This window comes from Corapipo altera, unplaced genomic scaffold, assembly GCF_003945725.1.
Source record: "Corapipo altera isolate COAL_440 unplaced genomic scaffold, ASM394572v1 94, whole genome shotgun sequence".
NCBI lineage: Eukaryota > Metazoa > Chordata > Aves > Passeriformes > Pipridae > Corapipo > Corapipo altera.
The window spans coordinates 263434-281027 of NW_020884950.1; the positions used below are offsets into that span (position 1 = coordinate 263434).

Consider the following 17594-nt stretch of genomic DNA (forward strand, 5'->3'; position numbering starts at 1 on the left):
GGAGCGCTTCCCACTCGCGTCCGGCTCCGCGCCCCGGCCCCGCTCCGCCCGCCGCGGGCTCTCGCACCTCAGGCGCGGCCGGCCCTGAGGGGAGAGAGGAGCGGGCGGTGAGCGCCCGTCCCCGCAGGGGAGGAGGAGGAGGAGGAGGCGGCGGAACGGGACGGGACGGGACGGGACGAGCCCCCTCCGCGGCGCCGCCCCGGCATCGCCCCTCAGGTGCGGGGGCCGGCGGGGCCGGGGCAGGGCGGCGGGCCGGGGGTGGGAGCCCCGCGGCGAGGGGCAGCCCCGCGGGCGGACAAAAGCATGGTGGAGGCGGGGGCGGCGGCAGGAACATCCCCGGCCGAGACCCGCGGCTGCCGGGCAAGGTACGTGCGGGGAAGGTTGCGGGGGGGGGCGGGGGTTGGGTGGGTTTGGGGTGGGGGGGGGGGGGGGGGTGGGGGGGGGGGGCGGGGGGAAATTGAAAAAAAAATAAAATCATTTTTTTAACTTAATTTTTACCTCCCCTGGCTTTCCAGGTCGCGAGGTTTTCCTTCCTCGCAGCCCCCTCGCTTTATCTGCGCGCTGACCGCTGCGAGCGGGCGGCGGAAAGGCGAACGCTCGCAGATATGTATCTACTCGGGATTTGATGTTTTGCTTTGTCGTGGTGGTTTTTGCTTTATTTTTGGTTGGTTGTTTTTTTTTTTTTTTTCTTAGGGCTTGGGGGGTTTTTTTTTTTCGTTCGCTTTTTGCCTGTCCCCCCGACCGGGAGGTGACGGGCGGTGGGAGGGTTGGGGTCACACCACGCGGTCGCCCCGGCGCACGGGCAGCACCGGCGGCCGGCACATGTTGCAGCCAAACCAGGCGAGAGGAAAGGCGGGGAAGAAGAGGCACGATCCGCTGGCATGGATGAAACTTAATCCAGCTCAGCCCCGCCGTATGTTTTGTCGTCGTTTGCCTTTTTTTTTTTTTTAATATATTTTTTTTTTTTCAATTTATTTAAACGTGGGGAGGGCGGAGTTGGTGCTGAAGCCGGGAGCTTTTCGCGGAGAAAGCCCAGTGCTGCAGTGCCGGGTGCTGCTGCAATCCGCTCCTTGGCTGGAGGGGAGGGCAGCGCCCGCCGGGTGCGGAGAGGGGAGACCCGCACAGCTCCTGGGCTCGGCTCCTCTCGGCTCATCTCAGCTCGTTAGCGGGCTGCAACCCCAGTAGGTTAATTGTTAAGATCCACCAAGCCCTAGGATTTTGCGCTACGGCGTAGTTGCTGAGGTAGTGGCTCTGTAACGTGGACTTCGGTGAAGCTGAAAGGGGGAATATTACGTTTTTGCCAGAATTGGCCGTGAATGTATGTGCTCCATCACGAGATGATGCTTTTTAGTCCTTTAAACTTCCTGAGACGTTCAGTACTCCGTCAGGGGTGGGGGACTTCAGGTTACTCGCTGTGATTGTGGCTGAAGTGCAGCTCGCAATTCATTAGTCACCCTGCAAAAATTCGTGGTGAAAGTTACTTGAGTAACCCTTTAATCCGGCTTCCCAAAATGCTCAGTGCTCTTGGAGTTGATTATTAAACACTAATGTTTAGTTTTAACTATGCAAATTAAGAGTTTGCGTGGTGGAGTTGAGGGGTTTTTTCCCTGTGTGTTTTTTTGTTTTGTTGTTGTTGTTTTGGTGTTTTGGTTTTTTTGTTGTTTTGTTTTTGTATTTTGGACAGAGAAAGTTGGTTTGGGCACAGAAGAATTTAATCTGGACGCGGGAAGATGCATAAAATTACATGCTAGATATATACTCTTAAAGTTGTTGAGGAAACATGATTATAGCGTTCTCCTTTGAGGAAATTTCTGGTAAACTATTTCTCGCCTGTCTTTACCGAGAGGCAGCGCGGAATTCAGTTCTCTCTTTAGGCTGCTCGAAACGGTTTCATGTTCTTCTTTGCAGTTCCGCTTTGGCGTCGGATCCTGGTGGTGTCACCGAGGGCGTGTGTGGAGGGTGGGGTGGGGGCAGCAGATGACACTCGGGTGAGTGGTACAGTTGGTGTTTCCTTCAGGTGGCTGCTGGCAAGGACTGCCTGGTCACTTAGTGACCCAGCCTAATGCCTGATGAACTGCTGGAGGAGCTGAATTAGCTGCCAATTATTACGAAATGCGGGCGGAGGAAACGAAACAGAGAATCAGCTTTTCTCATTCAGCAGATGTAATTTCTAATGTGTTTTGCTTGTTCGGTTTTTTGTTTGTTTATTTGGTTGTTGTTGTTTTTCTTTTCTGGGGCCGTGAACAACGTGAGACCCATAGTAGAATCTTTAAAAAGCAATACTGCCGTGGAGGTGAATTGAAATACAGAATGTTTGTCATATGCCTAAAAAGACAGTGCTGTCAGTTAGAATCAAAATATTTTTGGCTGAAAGGAACCCCTTGTTTTGCTGCTTGCTTTGAACGTATGACTTTCTGCACCAGATGTTGTGCAGTACAGTTGTGTGGCTGTATATTCCAGCCAAAAACTAGAATTTATTTAAAGCAATTTTGTCATCTCTGGAGTCATCATGCATGGATTTATGCTCATGTCTTTTCTCCACGTACTGTTAAAAGATGAGAAAAATGCCAGAAAGCGAGATGCAGCAGCAAGGTAACACTGCTGAAGGGACTTGTTTTGAAGGTCATGCATTAGATGGCTGGGAGTGCAGTGAGCTGTCTGATGCCCTGTGTCGTAATAGGTAAAACTCACAATTCTCCCTAGAGGTCGTTTCTAATGAACACAATGTTTTTGGTGGTCAAAAAAAATTATTGTTGTTGCCTGGAAGCTCCTCTTGAAATTCTTAAATACTTCTGGATAATGAAGATGATGCTGAGGAGATCAGCATACAGGCAGTGTTTGCTCAGAAAAAAAAAAAATAGTAGTGTTTGACAAAAAAATGAGAAGTGGATAAAGTGTTTTTGTATTGCATGCTGACAAATCTGTGCAATTGTCTGCATGAACAAGGCACAATGTATATAGAGGGGGGGAAAAAAAGGCAGGATTTGAGTCTTCATCTTGCCTTCTATCAGACTCCTTGGAGAGCCAAGTCTTTCAGAGGAATGCTCCTCCATGGTGACTTGTCAGTGCTTAGAGGATGAGGAATTGTCATTTTACTGCCACCTGGTGCAGCTATTTTTGCAGTGGGACTGGCTCTGACAGTGATTTTTCCTGTTGGCTGTGTAGACCCAGTTGAAGGAGAACAAATGGTGGTGACAAAAGACTGTGTGTCAGTGCTGATCCTGTTGAGACATATGTCCCCTGTCACAGCCAGTATTGTCATTTATCACAACAGTCAAGAAGCATTGATGGCTTGTCATTGATATGTGCATTTGACCAAAATCTGTATAGTCACGTTGCTCCAAATTAACTGAAGGGTAGGAAAAAGATTGAACAGTGTCAATTAAAATCCTCAACCAGATTCTTCAGTAACTTGTTCTTTTTCAGAAGATTACTTAATTTTTGACAAATGTTTGTCGGATTATCTTGTAAAATCTGTACTTCAGACAGCTTGTGAAACTTCAGAGTTAGTTACCTGATGGACTTTATCTGTGTGCTGTCAGACTGGTGCCTTTTGATGGCAGGTGACTGAGCAGCTGTGTCAGAAACACAAGGGTTCACATTCCAGGTCTTTGTGTTTTGCTGGGTTATGTGTCCTGCTCTAAAAATCCCATTAATTTCTTCTTTTTCAGTTGAAGGATTTGCAGTCTACATAGTAGAGCGTGGTAGGTTTCTTGCAGGTTTGCCACACACTTAAAGCTTCTTAAACAGTGTAATTCTAAAACTGGCCAAGAACAGGTCAGAGGCAGGATGGGGGGGAAGATATTGGCTAGAGTGTACTTGTTGTGGCAACAAGGTTTTTTTGTATGTTTTTGTAGAAAGTACAGAATATAGAGAGAAATATATATTTCATTTAAATTATGAGCATTTTAACGTGTCTGGTTTTTGTGTTAATGTGTCTTGAAGGCCATTAGGATTGATCACCTCTCCAAAGCTTGAAACCATCTTTGTTCCTTTCATGGGTTGTTGGTTTGGGATTTTTTTTCCTAGTATGCCTCCTTATTACATTTTCTATTACTCTATAGTAGAAGTTTATAAGTAATTTTGAAGCAAGTAGGCATCTGTTTACTTTTTATGGGTTTTTTTCAGGTATACCAAATTTTTTTATGTGGTAGTTTGTAAAGTTACATTTTTAACCAAAGTCTTAACAATTAAATTGGGTGGTTGTAGTTGTGTGCATGGGCAGTCACGGGATTAGTACTTGATGTTTCTGGTGTAGGCTACGTTCAGGATCGTCGAATATCCCAAGTTGGAAGGGACCCTCAAGGATCATTGAAGTCCAGCTCCTGGCCCTGCACAGGACAGTGCTTCATTTGATTTAGGGAGGACTTTGTGCCTGTGAGTGCAATTAACAAAAATTACTTATGTAATCTCCCTGTTATGCCACGTGCTGACCTCCCAAATATATATTTAAATGTTTTTAATGAGTTTGCTACTACTTCAGGGCTGTATCCCTTTATGTAAGTAAGCACCTTTTATGTGCTTAGAAGCCAGCAAAAAAGCAACAAAGATGATGATGATATAATTAAATAAAAACTCTTCCTGTCATTTTAGTTCAGAGTGAAAAAGTCACTAGCCAAAAGTTTGGGAATAACTGTCAGATCTGTTCAGTCACATTTTGCTTTTGCATAGGAAGAACTGACAGGTATCTTGGGCTCGATCTTCCACTTTGCTTGTATCTTTCTCTTGGGCCTTTTAGGATTTAAAAGATGACTATGTAAACCTCTCCAAGTCTCCAGATCATGTAAAACCCAGTGAAAAGACTGGATCATTAAACTGTCTTGTGATGAACTGTGCAGAAGACTGATTGAATTGATGTCTCATGAGAGGCAATTAGCATTTAAGTAAGGAAAAGAATCCCACAGTGTGATGGGTGTGGTGCTGAGATTTTTTAAAGGGAGAATTGATGAAACAGTTTCCATCAGCAGCTGGTTAAGAAAGCTTTGTTGTTAGAGAGAAATACAATAGTAGGAGTTGAAAAGCACTTAATTTGGAAATAGTTCTGTTCATCTTTGTAAATAAGTTCTGAAACTTAGCAGCTGCTTCATCTTAAACTCACAGAAGAGTTAGTCTGAGAGTAAATTGACTGAATCGCTTAATTTGAAAGTCAGCCCTCTAAATGAAATGGGCAAGATATCTTGATTTGTGGGTGGGAATGAGTAATTTTAATTTTTTTTCTGTAAAAGGTTAATTCTCAGTGGCTCAATGGTTTATGAACCACCAGAGGATGTGCACACTTGTGTGGAATTTACAGTAGAAGCACGGTATTGAAAGCTGATGTGCCCCATCAAGGTGTGTGTGTGGGATGTGCAGCTTCCTGCCGTTCTCCTGCCGTTCAGCCTGTCCCAGGTTTGCTGCCGAGAGCATCATCCATCATCCTGCTGTGTCCCGTGCGGTTTGGGGGCAGAGTGGCTGAAGCAGTCGCTGCTGTCTGTGCCCCCGGTCTCCTGTGCTCGTGTAGCTGTTTGTGCAGCTGTGTTGTGAACTGAATTGAGGAACTAAGTGGATTGAGAAATAGCCTTTCTGTTTGCTTATCTTCAGGGTTATACAGAATGCAGTACAGTGAGCTATGCAAATGTGGGAATTCATGGCCTGGGAAAGGGTGGGATTCTTTAGGTGCAGCTGAATGTTGCACTGTACCCTGAATTTAGTGCTGTTTTATCTTACTTGAGCTATTGTATTTTTTTAATCTGATATTTGAATGTTAGAAACTGGTAATGGAAGGCTGTCTTTTGCACACTTACTGTTGATTTGCTTTTGAATAAAAACAATTAAAAGACCTGCAAAACAGCTTAAATTTGGTTACCTAAACCACTCACAGACTCAGTGGATACTTTGCATCTGTGTGCAGGTAACAGGTACAGAAGGTACTCCTTGGATTTAGAAGGCTCTAATCGGGTTAGATGATTATCTGCTGTTAACAAAAATGGGAGTAGCTGCCTAACCGGCTTAAAGATCTTTTACAAAATCCTCCTGGTATTTATATGCATCTTTAGCTGCCTAAAGCTGTGGAGAAATTGTTTCCTTTTCCAAAAACTTTACAGGCTAGAATGAGATCTGCATCTTAGGTTTTATAAGTTTGAGAGAAGACAGTGAACTCCACTGATTTTTTTTTTCTGAACTTCAAATGAATTATTCAGAAAGATGAAAAACTTTTACTGTACTCGTTAATTACACCCGAAACCAAAACCAGTTGAAGGCAGAAGTATTTTTCATGTATTTGCATTTTAAAACGTAGGCTCTGCATTCTCAAACACGTGTTTAGTTCAGTAGTGCAAGTTCAGAGGCAGATCCCAGAATTCTGACGTGAATCCTCACAGTATGAATTTGGTTGGGATTGCCTTCTGAGCAACCGCACAGCGCTTGCAGGGAAATAGGGTTTGAGATGGCTGGGAAGTCCCAACCCTGTATCCCATCACCCAGCCACTGCCTGCAAAAGTGGCAGCTTGTGGAAGTCAAATTGAAAACCAGTGTTGGTTTATTTTTAACCCAAAATAGACAGTGGTCATCAAGGGTAGGTAGTAACTTCAACAGACATACCAGGTTACACTGTACTTGCTTTTGAAACATAGTTTTTAGCAGTGTGTTTTGTGCAAGAAGGCTAAGAAAAGGTAAAGTTTTGCTGACTTGAAGCATGGTGCTTGAAGGATGGTTTGGTTAGTTGACTAAATAATGAATGCTCTCTATGCAGACATAAAGGTGGTTGAGGTATGGTTAAGGCAGTACTAATTACTGGGTTTAAGATAAAAGTGGAAGAGATACCAGGAGGAGATGTCTTGTCTGTGGAAATTATGGTCATCTGCCTCTTGAATAGGTACATTAAATCCCCTTTTTTATTTCAAATACAGCACAAAAGCAAGGAGTAAGAGTGTGTCTGTCCAGCAGACTTTATCTCTTTAAATGTGCCTTGAAAGCATGAGTCAGGTTTGCAGTGTGTTACCAGAACAAACACGGACCCAAGTACTAAGAATCTGGGAGGAAGGTATTTCATTATCCACTTCCTTGGCTTTCTAGGAATTATGGGCAGATAACACTCCGGGTGAAAGGAACCCCTGAACAAAGAGCAGCACAGATGGGTGGGTCACCCTGGTTCAGTAGGCAACCTGTAAGTGTTAGAGAAATTCAGACCCTGGGGTGTATTTCGTTAAAGATGAGGTTTCCCAAACTCTTTGTTTCTGGTGGACCAGTGGTGGGTCTGGCCCTGCCTGTTATACCTCTGTGGATGAAGGTGGGAACAAGATCAGAAGTGTTGGGCTGCAGCAGCAACGTTGCTGGTACCTGGAAGTTTAAGCTGATGAAAAACGGGATCTGCTGTGGTCTGGGCTGTGGGAGTCTTCACTCTTCTCCTGCTCCATGCCTGGTGTTTGTGCAGCACAGTGGCAAACACCTCTAGGGATGTGAGGCAGCTGAAAACTAATTGCTGCTTTATTGTCAGGTGCTTTCTCATCCTCTGGCTTCCTGAACTGATTCACCACAATCCTATCAGTGCAAATTGGGACTGTGCAGTTTCTAGGGGAAGGAATAAATTACAGGAATGAGTCAGCTGTGACTGAAACTGTTTCAAACTGCCATGGAACTGTACCTCCCCAACTTGTGACTGACGTGATGAATGGCAATTAATTTTCTTCCAAGGAATACTTCTCTGCTGACACTTGGTTAAACCCCTTATCTTGATTCTTTATAATTTACTGTTAATTCAAGCTGAAGCCTGTCAAGGGTAACTAAAAACTGAAGTTCTTAAATCAGAAGCTGGCAACTCTGTGTTATTCCCAACAAATTTACAATATCATAGTTCTACAGCTTGAACTGACCTTAGAATGAGTTTTTTGTATTAACAAATTGGGAAAAACAGGTCACTTCTGCTACCACAGGCCCTCTTTAACATTTGTTTTTATAGTGAGTTGAGATCTTACCCACAGTTGTCACCGTGAAATCTCAATTACTAAAAAAAAAAACCTAAAACCAACAACCCAAACCCTTTTTACTGATAAACAAAGAAACCGATTTTTTTTTTTTTTGGTTACAGGTTTTTTTGTTTGGTTTGGGGGTTTTTTTCATGTGCAGTGAGGAACACCTTCATAGATGTTTATTGTGGCTGTAGCTGTGCCAGTATAGAATGGTGATATTAGCATGATGTACTGATTTATAGGGACACTGCCATGGTTTAAATTGCCTTATGTAAGTGTGCTGTACATGTGGAGTTCCGTTGCTTTTTCATCCCTGTAGGAAATCATGACCAAACTCAAGTAGTCTATACCAGTAGAAAAATTGGAATATACATCAGACCTGGGACTGAGTTTACAGAATACTTCTCCTAATGACCAAAGGGCTTTCCTTGCATATACCTTGATCCTCAATAGAAACATTAATAAAACAATTAAAATATGAAACTGAACATTCTTTCAGCCAATCCAAGAATTTAATTTTAACAGCTAAAAAGACAATATTTAGGCCTAACTTACAGTGAATTCAGTAGGTGCACAGTATTTAAATATCTTAATTAAACCCAAAGCTTTTGTGAGAGACACTTTAGTAACTTAAAAGATAGACAGGGTTGGGATGATCTGAGGATTTGGTGGTAGCTGACTCTCTTTTAAAAATGGATGAAAAAATAGATGACTCTCCAGTTGAAGAATTCGGCACTTGAGCAGTTTGGTTTGGGGTTGGAAGTATTCAGTTTGAGACAGAGGAGATCTGATAGTATCTCTTCCATCTCTAAGTGTTCTGTCAAGCAGGAATTTCACATAAGCTGGTCTTAATGAAGTTAAAACTAATTTTTTACTGTTGAACTACTTTGAAAAGATAACTTGATGCAAACTTTGTGGATGTTGCTGCAATATTTCTAAACAGCAATATAAAGTAAACAAAGCTTTGGTTTCATAGATGTTATTTTAAATAGCGTGTTCTGGTAGCTTCTCTTTGCTGCTGGAAGAGCTAGAGGGAGGGGAACACCTGAAATTAGTGAAAATGGTGACAGGAACATAATGTAACTTACTCTGAAGATTCTGGAATTGTGATACTCAGAACTTGGCATTCGGCAGCAAATGAAAGGTCTTGATACCACAGTTGAAAACTGACATTAGTGGTGTCGGGACAGCAGTCAAGCAGGCTATTAGGGGTAGGGAGTTAGATTCTCATTAAACGTTAATGTAGGAGGGATTTCCCCGCCTTTAGAAGTTAACTCAAGAAGTTAACTTAGCTTTTGGCAAGTTAACTTCTGGAGTTTCGTTGGAACGTAACTGCTCTGAGCAATGCCTTTATCTGATTGCTTTGAAAAGCGAGACTCTGCATAACGTGAAGACCTGCTGGCATCCAGATTGTGGTTGGTGGTAGTCTGAGAAATTTAAATGTAGTGCTCGCAGATCCCTTCAGATTAGCTGCAGGGTGTATGCATTGCACGGTGGGGAGTTGGCTTCCGTGATAATCTGATTGTCTCCTGACGAGCTTATAGGATGGTGTTCTCACCTTATCAAGGCTGTCTCTTGATCCCTGCGATTTGGAGGCTTGATGAGACCCAGTGAAGGAGTGTGGTCGCTTGTGGGTTGTGCTGTAGAAGAGCCTTGTTGGAACACGTTCTCTCTGCTTGATTTTGGTTGTGACTTGGATGAGGTTTAAGAGGCTTCAAGGGGAGTCTTGCTTTGTTCTTTCACTTCAGAGCCATCACTTGTGCGTGGGGTGCACAGTGACCTCACAGTCTGTGCAAAACTGAGTATGTTCTGTGATTTGCACCTTGCACCAAATCCCGTTGATGTATAGCTCCAGGAAAAGTCTCCATAAGTTCTTATTTGTGAGCTTTAAGTACTAAACAATTTGGGTTTTTTGTTGTTATTGTAATATCAAAAATGACCAAAAAAAAGGGGAAGGGACAACAGATAAAAGTTCATTATATAGCTGGTATGGCAAATGTGTATAGAGAAAATAACACCAGTATTTTTTTTGTGTTGCTTTTGGGGATTTTTTTGAGCAAAAATGTGGTGAAGATAACTAGTGGGAAACAGAATGTGAAGTTAATTTGGCATTTATTCAAACTCTTTATAGTTCTTTATGCCTTGGACTGTGTTTTAGGAAAATACAAATACATCCTTTCCTAGTCTTGTTATTTACTCAGGTCTTGAAATTCCGTGCAAAAGTTGCACTGGTGTCCTTTGGTATTCAAATATTGGAAGATTGGAATTTCTCCCAAAGCTGAATAATATGCTGAAAGATGTCTCAGAGCAGGTATATGCAAATAATGAAAACTAATGTTATAATAAACATGTAACTGCTCTGAATTTCATTGCACTCTTTGCTTTGAGTAGTATGTTATCTTGATAACTTTCTTCCAACTGGAACGTTGTTTCAGACTGTGCTGTTTGAAGAACACTGAGAACATTGACTGTTTTCAGTGGTAGCCACTGTGTGTGACGTGCTTCTGTAGGAGCAGAATACTGACATCTGTTCGGTATTTTCCAGTTCTTAAGATTTTCTTAATTACTGTTGTATTTTCCTCTGAGGGGGGGAAAAGAGATATGACTGTGTGTAGTTAAAAAAGAAATAGTATTCAAGTTCTTAAAAGCTGGAAATAGCACAGACTTTTTATAACAGCCTGGGGCTCTTAACATCTTCACGTTCTAAAACTGTGGTGTTGCTCAATCCGGAAATCTCTCGACTCACTGAACAAAACTGAGCTTTTAGGAGAACTGATACATCTCACAGGAGGTTAGTAGGACTGAGTATGCCTTGTGATGTGTTAAGTAATTCAATTATTTTCAGAAATGTAGTGTCACTGTTGCACACAGTGTTGCTGACAGTGTCAGAAGTTGTGCTGCATGTACAACTTCTATAAGGGATACCAGGCCTCAAACTGAAGTTACATGGTAAGATCCAAGTCTGCCTTAGTGCCAGTTACAGCTTGCCTCTGCAAAGAGAGAAGGGTGGCTATATCTGTTAGATAGCTGAATTAAAACGTTGTTTTGCCAAATTCCTGATAGTTTACTCTTGAACCAGTAGAGTGGTAGGTGTAATACCTGTAGCTAATAAGGATTATCTTATCTTTTGTCAGCCCCAGTAAATAAATGGACTTTTAATGCTTGGGTTTGGCAGTCAGATAATGTAGACATGTTACTCAACCCACTTAGAAAATACATCATAACTCCTGTCCTCAGTAGCAGATACAAGTATTTGCAGTTTAAAGGCCGTGGCTTCTGTCAGACTTGGAAGAAGGTGGAAAAGCTGAATGTTTTACCTTGCACCTGCACAGTCTGTTCAGAGACTGGTGGTACATGACTGCCTGCACCAGGGTGTAAGTGTGATGCTGTCACAGCTACAGTGCCAGAAAGCTTCTTGTTGGAGGATGGTGGGGATTGTGGATCCAGAACCAAGGCTCAGTTGTTCATGTGTTGTCATCCCAGCTGAAGAGAGGAAACGTGTCTGCTTTGCTTCCTTCTGCCCTGTGCTTCCACTGTAGGTGCCGTGGTGCTTACCTGGTGTGCATCAGGGTTGGGTTTCTGCTGGGTTGGTGATGGGAACTGATTCATGGAGAGGCCTGGCAGAGCACCAGAGCCAGTGTGAGGGAGGGGTTGGACCCGAGTTCTTGGAGTCAGAAAGGGAGGAGGAGAGAGTCTCCATCAACAAGAGTGATCAGGTGATAAGAGTGGTTGAGCTGCTTGTGGATTCACAGCTTGGGACAGGGTTGAGGCTGGAAGTATTTACTTGTGGGACTGATAGCATTTGCTGTGCTGTGTGTGATGGAACCACTATCACCTTGCCGGACTTCTTCTGATGAAAAGTTCTACCAAGTCTGATAGGAAATGGAGATTTTTCTGCATAGGATCCCTGTCTCATTTGCTGCAGAGGATTGCAGTCACAGTGTTTTGAAGGATTTTGTTAAGTGTTTGCAAATGGTGTCTGGTGTTCTGAAGAGTCGAGTGTCCTGATGACTTACAGAGGTGTTGAATACTCACAGTTTAGTAAACTGGGGGCTGTGACTGATGTGCTGTGTTAGTGCTACATATCCTGAAAAATCAAACTTTGGCTGAGCTCTTGACAATCCTGAGTTTTGTTGGCTGTTACTAGGAGGGAGTGTGTCATCCCGTTGTGTCAGGAGTCCCGGGATCATAGGTCAGATACCACATCATTTGTTGTTCTGGTAAGAAGTGCTTCAGAGGACAGGGTAGATAAGCACTGATGTGCATGCTGAGCTGCATGGAGTAGTACAATCAGGGGACAGCTGCCTCCTCAGTATTTTTGTTGTACTGGAAAGAAAGTGAAGAAAAATAATATTTAATTATCTGTTCTTAGTGGAAGCTGCTTGTGGCATTTGAAAGAGGAAGATAAAGTTTCTTTGAACTCTGTGTGACCAACCAGTGCCTTGTAACAGTTCAGCTGTTTAGCTTCAGTGATGGCACTGACCACAAGTGTGTTTTTTGTCTTTAAAGTATAGAAGAAAACTACTTTAAAATTAGAACAGGAACTTCATAGCTGACTGAGAATTAGAATAATACATAAAGTGGATCTGGCCTAAGTGTATACAAAGATAAATATGCAGATGGTACGTGAGGAAGAACAGGAATGTTTTTGAGTAGCCTGTTGTTTCTGAGAGTGGCTTTTTATTTCAGAAATACGCACACCTCCTTTGGATTAATAAGGTCAAATAAGAGAAAAAAGATTGCTGATTATTTACCTACTGCTTTCTTCCTAAATTTTTAGTAGTTTAGTGTTTAACTTGTTGAGGAGTAAAAGACAGTAAGGCTGATCAAACCAGAAGAGATCAAGGGTCAGTCTAGCTCAGTCATCTGGTGATGGCTGGGAAAAGAAACGAAAACAGCAGCAAGTACAAGGTGTACTTTTCAAGTCTCCCTGTCTGCTGTTCTCTGTGACTTCAGGACCTCAGAGGCCGTGTTTACAGCTGGGCTTGTAACAGTGATTACAAATCTTCTATGAGATTTTTCTGGTCTTCCAATAATCATTTATATTCCTGGCAAATGGAAGTGTCTTCAACAGTGAGTTCCATATATGACTTGACTGTAGTCTTGCTGACCTTATTAATTCTGAATTATTTGTGTAGCTTGTACATGGATATACCCCTGGGCTGGTAAACAGTTTGATAAGCACTGCTTTAGAGGAACATGCTGTTTTCATGTTGCTCCTTGTACTTTTCATCCTGACAGCTGTGGAAGAAAGAGGGATTGATCCATTTTGTCTCTCTCAGTAAAAACTGGAGATGGGTAACAGAATTTTTGATTCAACAATTCAAAGTCTTCTATCTATGGGAGACCTCTCCTTTTTTATTTCTTTTCATTTTTTTAAACTTCCTAATAATTACAGTTCTACTTTCAGCTGCCATTCATTTCTTTTCCAGTTGGAGGGGAAAAAGAAAATAGAAATCCAAGTTCACATTCTCCTCTGTCTGCTGAGATCTGAATACCAGCAATGCAGCTGGCAAGTTTTGCCAGCCTCTCTTCTCTCCCAAGGAACAGCCAAGTGAAATTGTCAGAAAATGATTGTGTGCTTTAAAATTTGGCTCTGCCTGTTATGTAGCTGGAAGATATAAGAGTGCAAGTATAAAAGCTTGAAACTTAATTTAAAAATAACTGACCTTATCATATAGCAATTTATTCTATACCCATCAGCTCACCTTACGAGCAGAAAAAAACTTTCTCTGCCTGCCTTTGCCAAGCTGAGGGCTCGGATTCTAATTATTATACAGTCAAGTGTTTACAGGAGATCTAAATAAGAAGCAAACACTGCTGGCTGATTTTAGGTGCCCCTTGAAATGCAGTGTAACCTTCCTAAGTAGCAAATGGAAACTATGCATTTGTAGCAGCTTGCTGATGAGACCCCAAACACCTATGAGCTGTAGGTGTGCACGTATTAGAGACAGATTAGTCTGGCTTTTTTGGGGGTGTAGGTAACCTCTGTTTTTAGGCTACTAAGTTTCATATTGATTCACGTGAAAGTAGTTTGTATTTTTATGAGGTCGAGAACTTGATATGAAGAAGGCTAAAAATCTCCTTTTATTTGTTTCTAGATATGAGAAATGAGTGTTGGACGCAGAAGATTAAAGCTGCTGGGAATTCTGATGATGGTGAACATTTTTATTTATGTGATTGTGGAAGTCTCAAAAAGCGGCAGCCAAGAGAAGAATGCAAAAGGCCGTGTTGTTATACCACGTAGCACATTCTGGAGAAAATACACCCCTCACAAAGCTTATTGGAACAAACAGCAGCAGAAGCTTGAACTCCTGTACAACCCTATTCTGGCCTTGCTTTCCAATATGACTGTGGAAGAGAATTTGAGTTCTAACTTGAGCGCTCTCAGTTCCTGTGACCCTGACCCGTGGGTGTCTTCAGAGGTTAGTGACTTTGCAAACCTGCCAGACAGATTCAAAGACTTTCTACTTTATTTGAGATGTAGAAATTATTCATTAGTAATGGATCAGCCAAACAAGTGCAAACATAAACCTTTTCTGCTGCTGGCTATTAAGTCACTTATACCCCATTTTGATAGAAGGCAAGCAATTAGGGAATCCTGGGGCAAGGAAATTGAATCAGGGGATGTGATAGTCAAAAGGGTCTTCTTACTTGGACAGACCCCACCAGAGGATCATTTTCCTGATCTTTCACACATGCTGAAATTTGAGAGTGAAACCCACCAAGACATTCTCCTCTGGAACTACAGAGATACTTTCTTCAACCTGACTCTGAAAGAGGTGCTGTTTCTGAAGTGGGTCAGCAGCAGTTGCGCGAACGTCCAGTTTATTTTTAAGGGCGATGATGATGTTTTTGTGAATACCCATCAGATCCTGGATTACTTGAAGAGCTTATCAAAGGAAAAAGCCAAAGACTTATTTATAGGCGACGTGATCAAAGATGCTGGACCTCACAGAGAAAAAAAATTGAAGTACTACATCCCAGAGAGTGTTTATGAAGGTTCATACCCTCCGTATGCTGGAGGTGGCGGGTTTCTGTACTCTGGTGATCTGGCATTAAGACTGAATAATGCATCTGACCAGGTACTCCTTTACCCTATTGATGATGTTTATACTGGAATGTGCCTTCAGAAGCTTGGGCTTGCTCCGGAAAAACACAAAGGCTTCAAAACGTTTGATATCGAAGAGAAATACAGAAATAACATATGTTCCTACACAAACTTAATGTTAGTACATAGTAGAAAACCTCAAGAGATGATTAAGATCTGGACACGCTTGCAAGATCCACACTTAAATTGTTAAAGTAATGTGCATAAGTCCAAGTCCAAATAACTTTCCAGGTTTGGGTCTGACTTCCTTGGTGGATCACTGAAGCTCTGTTTAATAGTTGAATTTTCTCCCTAAACTTTTTTCCTGTACTTTCAAAAATGAGAATAAAACTAAAATTTGAAGGGATGGCTTGAAGACTTGGTCCTGACTTTTCCACTGTCCTGATGGTCGTTATGTTTCAATACTTGTCTTAATTTTAAAAGAGACTTTGAGGATATAACTAGCTGTCAGTGACTGGTTAGCTGTATTGGAAACAGGGATTGCCAACTGCAATGCATCTTTCATTAATTGTGTTGGTGGAAGTTAATTTTTCCTTGAGTAGTGTTCGTGTGTGGAAACCACTGTAAATTGAAAATACACAAATTGGAGGAATGTAATTTTATCTTTAGATATGAAACATTTACAAGACTTTAACTTTTAGATTTTGTTTTAATGTATAGTTTTCAGTCCTTTTGCACCCCAAAACAGTATTTTCTCCTTTACTTGGGATCTTTTGTGCAAATTGTATCTGTGTCTGAAGGAATTTACCCTTTAATTAGATTATGCCCTTTTTTTTTTTTTTAAACAAGAAAAGCATAATACTGCTTGAAACACCCCTTAAGAGCTCAATATATAAGGAAAAAGAACAGACTTTGTTTGGAGCTGGGCAGTAGGTACAGTAAAGTTGGTCCCTGCCTCACTTAGTTACTAAAGATGACTTATTGTTTATGTTATTTATGTGAAAAGCTACTCTGGTCAATCCTTGTTTCCTGTTTGGGCACTAAATGTGATCAGGTAGCTTGATGGGAATGACTGAAATTGCACATTGCTTATGAGAGCACGGTTTGGATCTCCTGTAAAGCGGCAGCAAATCCAGAATTGTGCAGACACAAAGAGTTTCGGGTTTTGAAACAAACTTTGAAGTTGCATGAAGCCTCACGTAGAGTTAAACATGTTCTCGAAACTCAGATCTTCTGTATTTCCACATCTTGCTTATAAGAATTATTCTAAATAGTGGTTGCTTTCTTTGTACATGTAGAAGTGCCTGTCTATTTATTGTTCAGATGGAAGACCAAAACATTTTCTTAAATATATTTTGTGTAACATTTTATTTGTATAGTGTTGTCATTCAGATATTTAAATAGAGCATGATATTTTAAATCTGATACGTGTAACATGTTAAATAAAGCTAATTGTTATTTTTGAACTTGAAAAATAAAATGTGATTTAAGTATTTCTTGTAATGCTTCATGTTGACTTGCAGAGCTCTAGAATGTGGCATTCAGTAAAAGGACATAAAGCAAAAGGCTTTATTTCTCTAATGCTTGTGTAGCAGGCTATCAAGAAAATGTCACAATTGTGCATGCATTCGTTAGATACCGGAATAGATGGACAACTCTGGCGAAAGCAGGGGGACGTTAAGTGCCCTGGGAGAAACAGTAAGTACAGAGATAATTGCCTGTACAATGCCACTGCTTGTGCGACTGAAAGGAGTCAAGGAATGGATTGAATAGCTGGCACTTTAGTTTTTGTTTGAAACAACTTGGCAGCGACAACTCTTTTCCTTTGCTTCTTCACCTGCTTTTTCCCCTTCATTTACCCTGAACAAATGCGGTACTTTGTTTGCGTCTGGTCTTCCACCTTTTTGTTCTGTAGATGATGGTGTCGGCCCCAGGGTAGGTAAAAGACAGACTGTGCTCTGGTGCTGTGCCGTGAGGTTTGACCTTGTGCTTTGTCGTTCCTCGTGAGAAATTACACCTTTCTGAAAGAGAGGCAGGTTTTACTGTTCATGTTTTACTTCCTAGTCTGTTGTTCCTAGCACCCTGTTTCCTTAAATACTAGCGGGATTTTTGTCAAGTTTGGGCCAAGTGAAAGAAAATAAGTTATGCTGATGATGGGAGGTGCAAGGAGAGATGTAGTGTCAAGAGTCTTGAGGGGGAAGGAGGGGTTGCTGAGTAGAGACATGGAGGGGAGGGACAGAGACAGGCAAGTGAGCACTAAACATACTGATGAGGTCCATGGAAGGATCAAACACACAAGAAAGGCTTGAAGGGGAAAAAAAAAAAGGGACAGGGAAAAAAGCCCAGGATTTAAATGGTGTGAGTAAGGTAGGGTGGAGTGCACATGTGATACTAAGTGAAATGGGTGGGATTGGTGGAGTGCCAGCATTAATTGTGTAATTTATACCTGTAACCATGAGATCAAAAACAGGCCTCTTGCATAGGATGCCCCTGATAATAAGGAAAAACAGGCTGAGCGGTACTTGCAAAGGAGAAATGCTGTGAGAAAGCATCTACCCACCTCCTGAAGTGACAAGAGAAAAGGGGGAGAGGAAAAG

At 41.9% G+C, this 17594-nt stretch overlaps 1 protein-coding gene across 3 annotated transcripts in view; it reads left to right on the forward strand.

Annotated features, from left to right (window-relative positions):
- B3GNT2 (UDP-GlcNAc:betaGal beta-1,3-N-acetylglucosaminyltransferase 2) overlaps positions 1–16490 on the forward strand; it is a 17302-nt gene extending 812 nt beyond the window's left edge. Inside the window, exons 1-2 of one of the 3 annotated variants that reach the window (XM_027663032.1) lie at positions 82–365; positions 14048–16490. In XM_027663032.1, the coding sequence (XP_027518833.1) occupies positions 14057–15250 (1194 nt within the window). In that variant the 5' untranslated portion in view covers positions 82–365; positions 14048–14056 and the 3' untranslated portion in view covers positions 15251–16490. Of the gene's footprint in view, positions 1–81; positions 366–783; positions 914–14047 lie in introns of those variants that run through there. The other 2 variants (XM_027663034.1, XM_027663033.1) reach the window with 2 other exon arrangements.
- The last annotated feature ends 1104 nt before the right edge of the window (positions 16491–17594 follow it).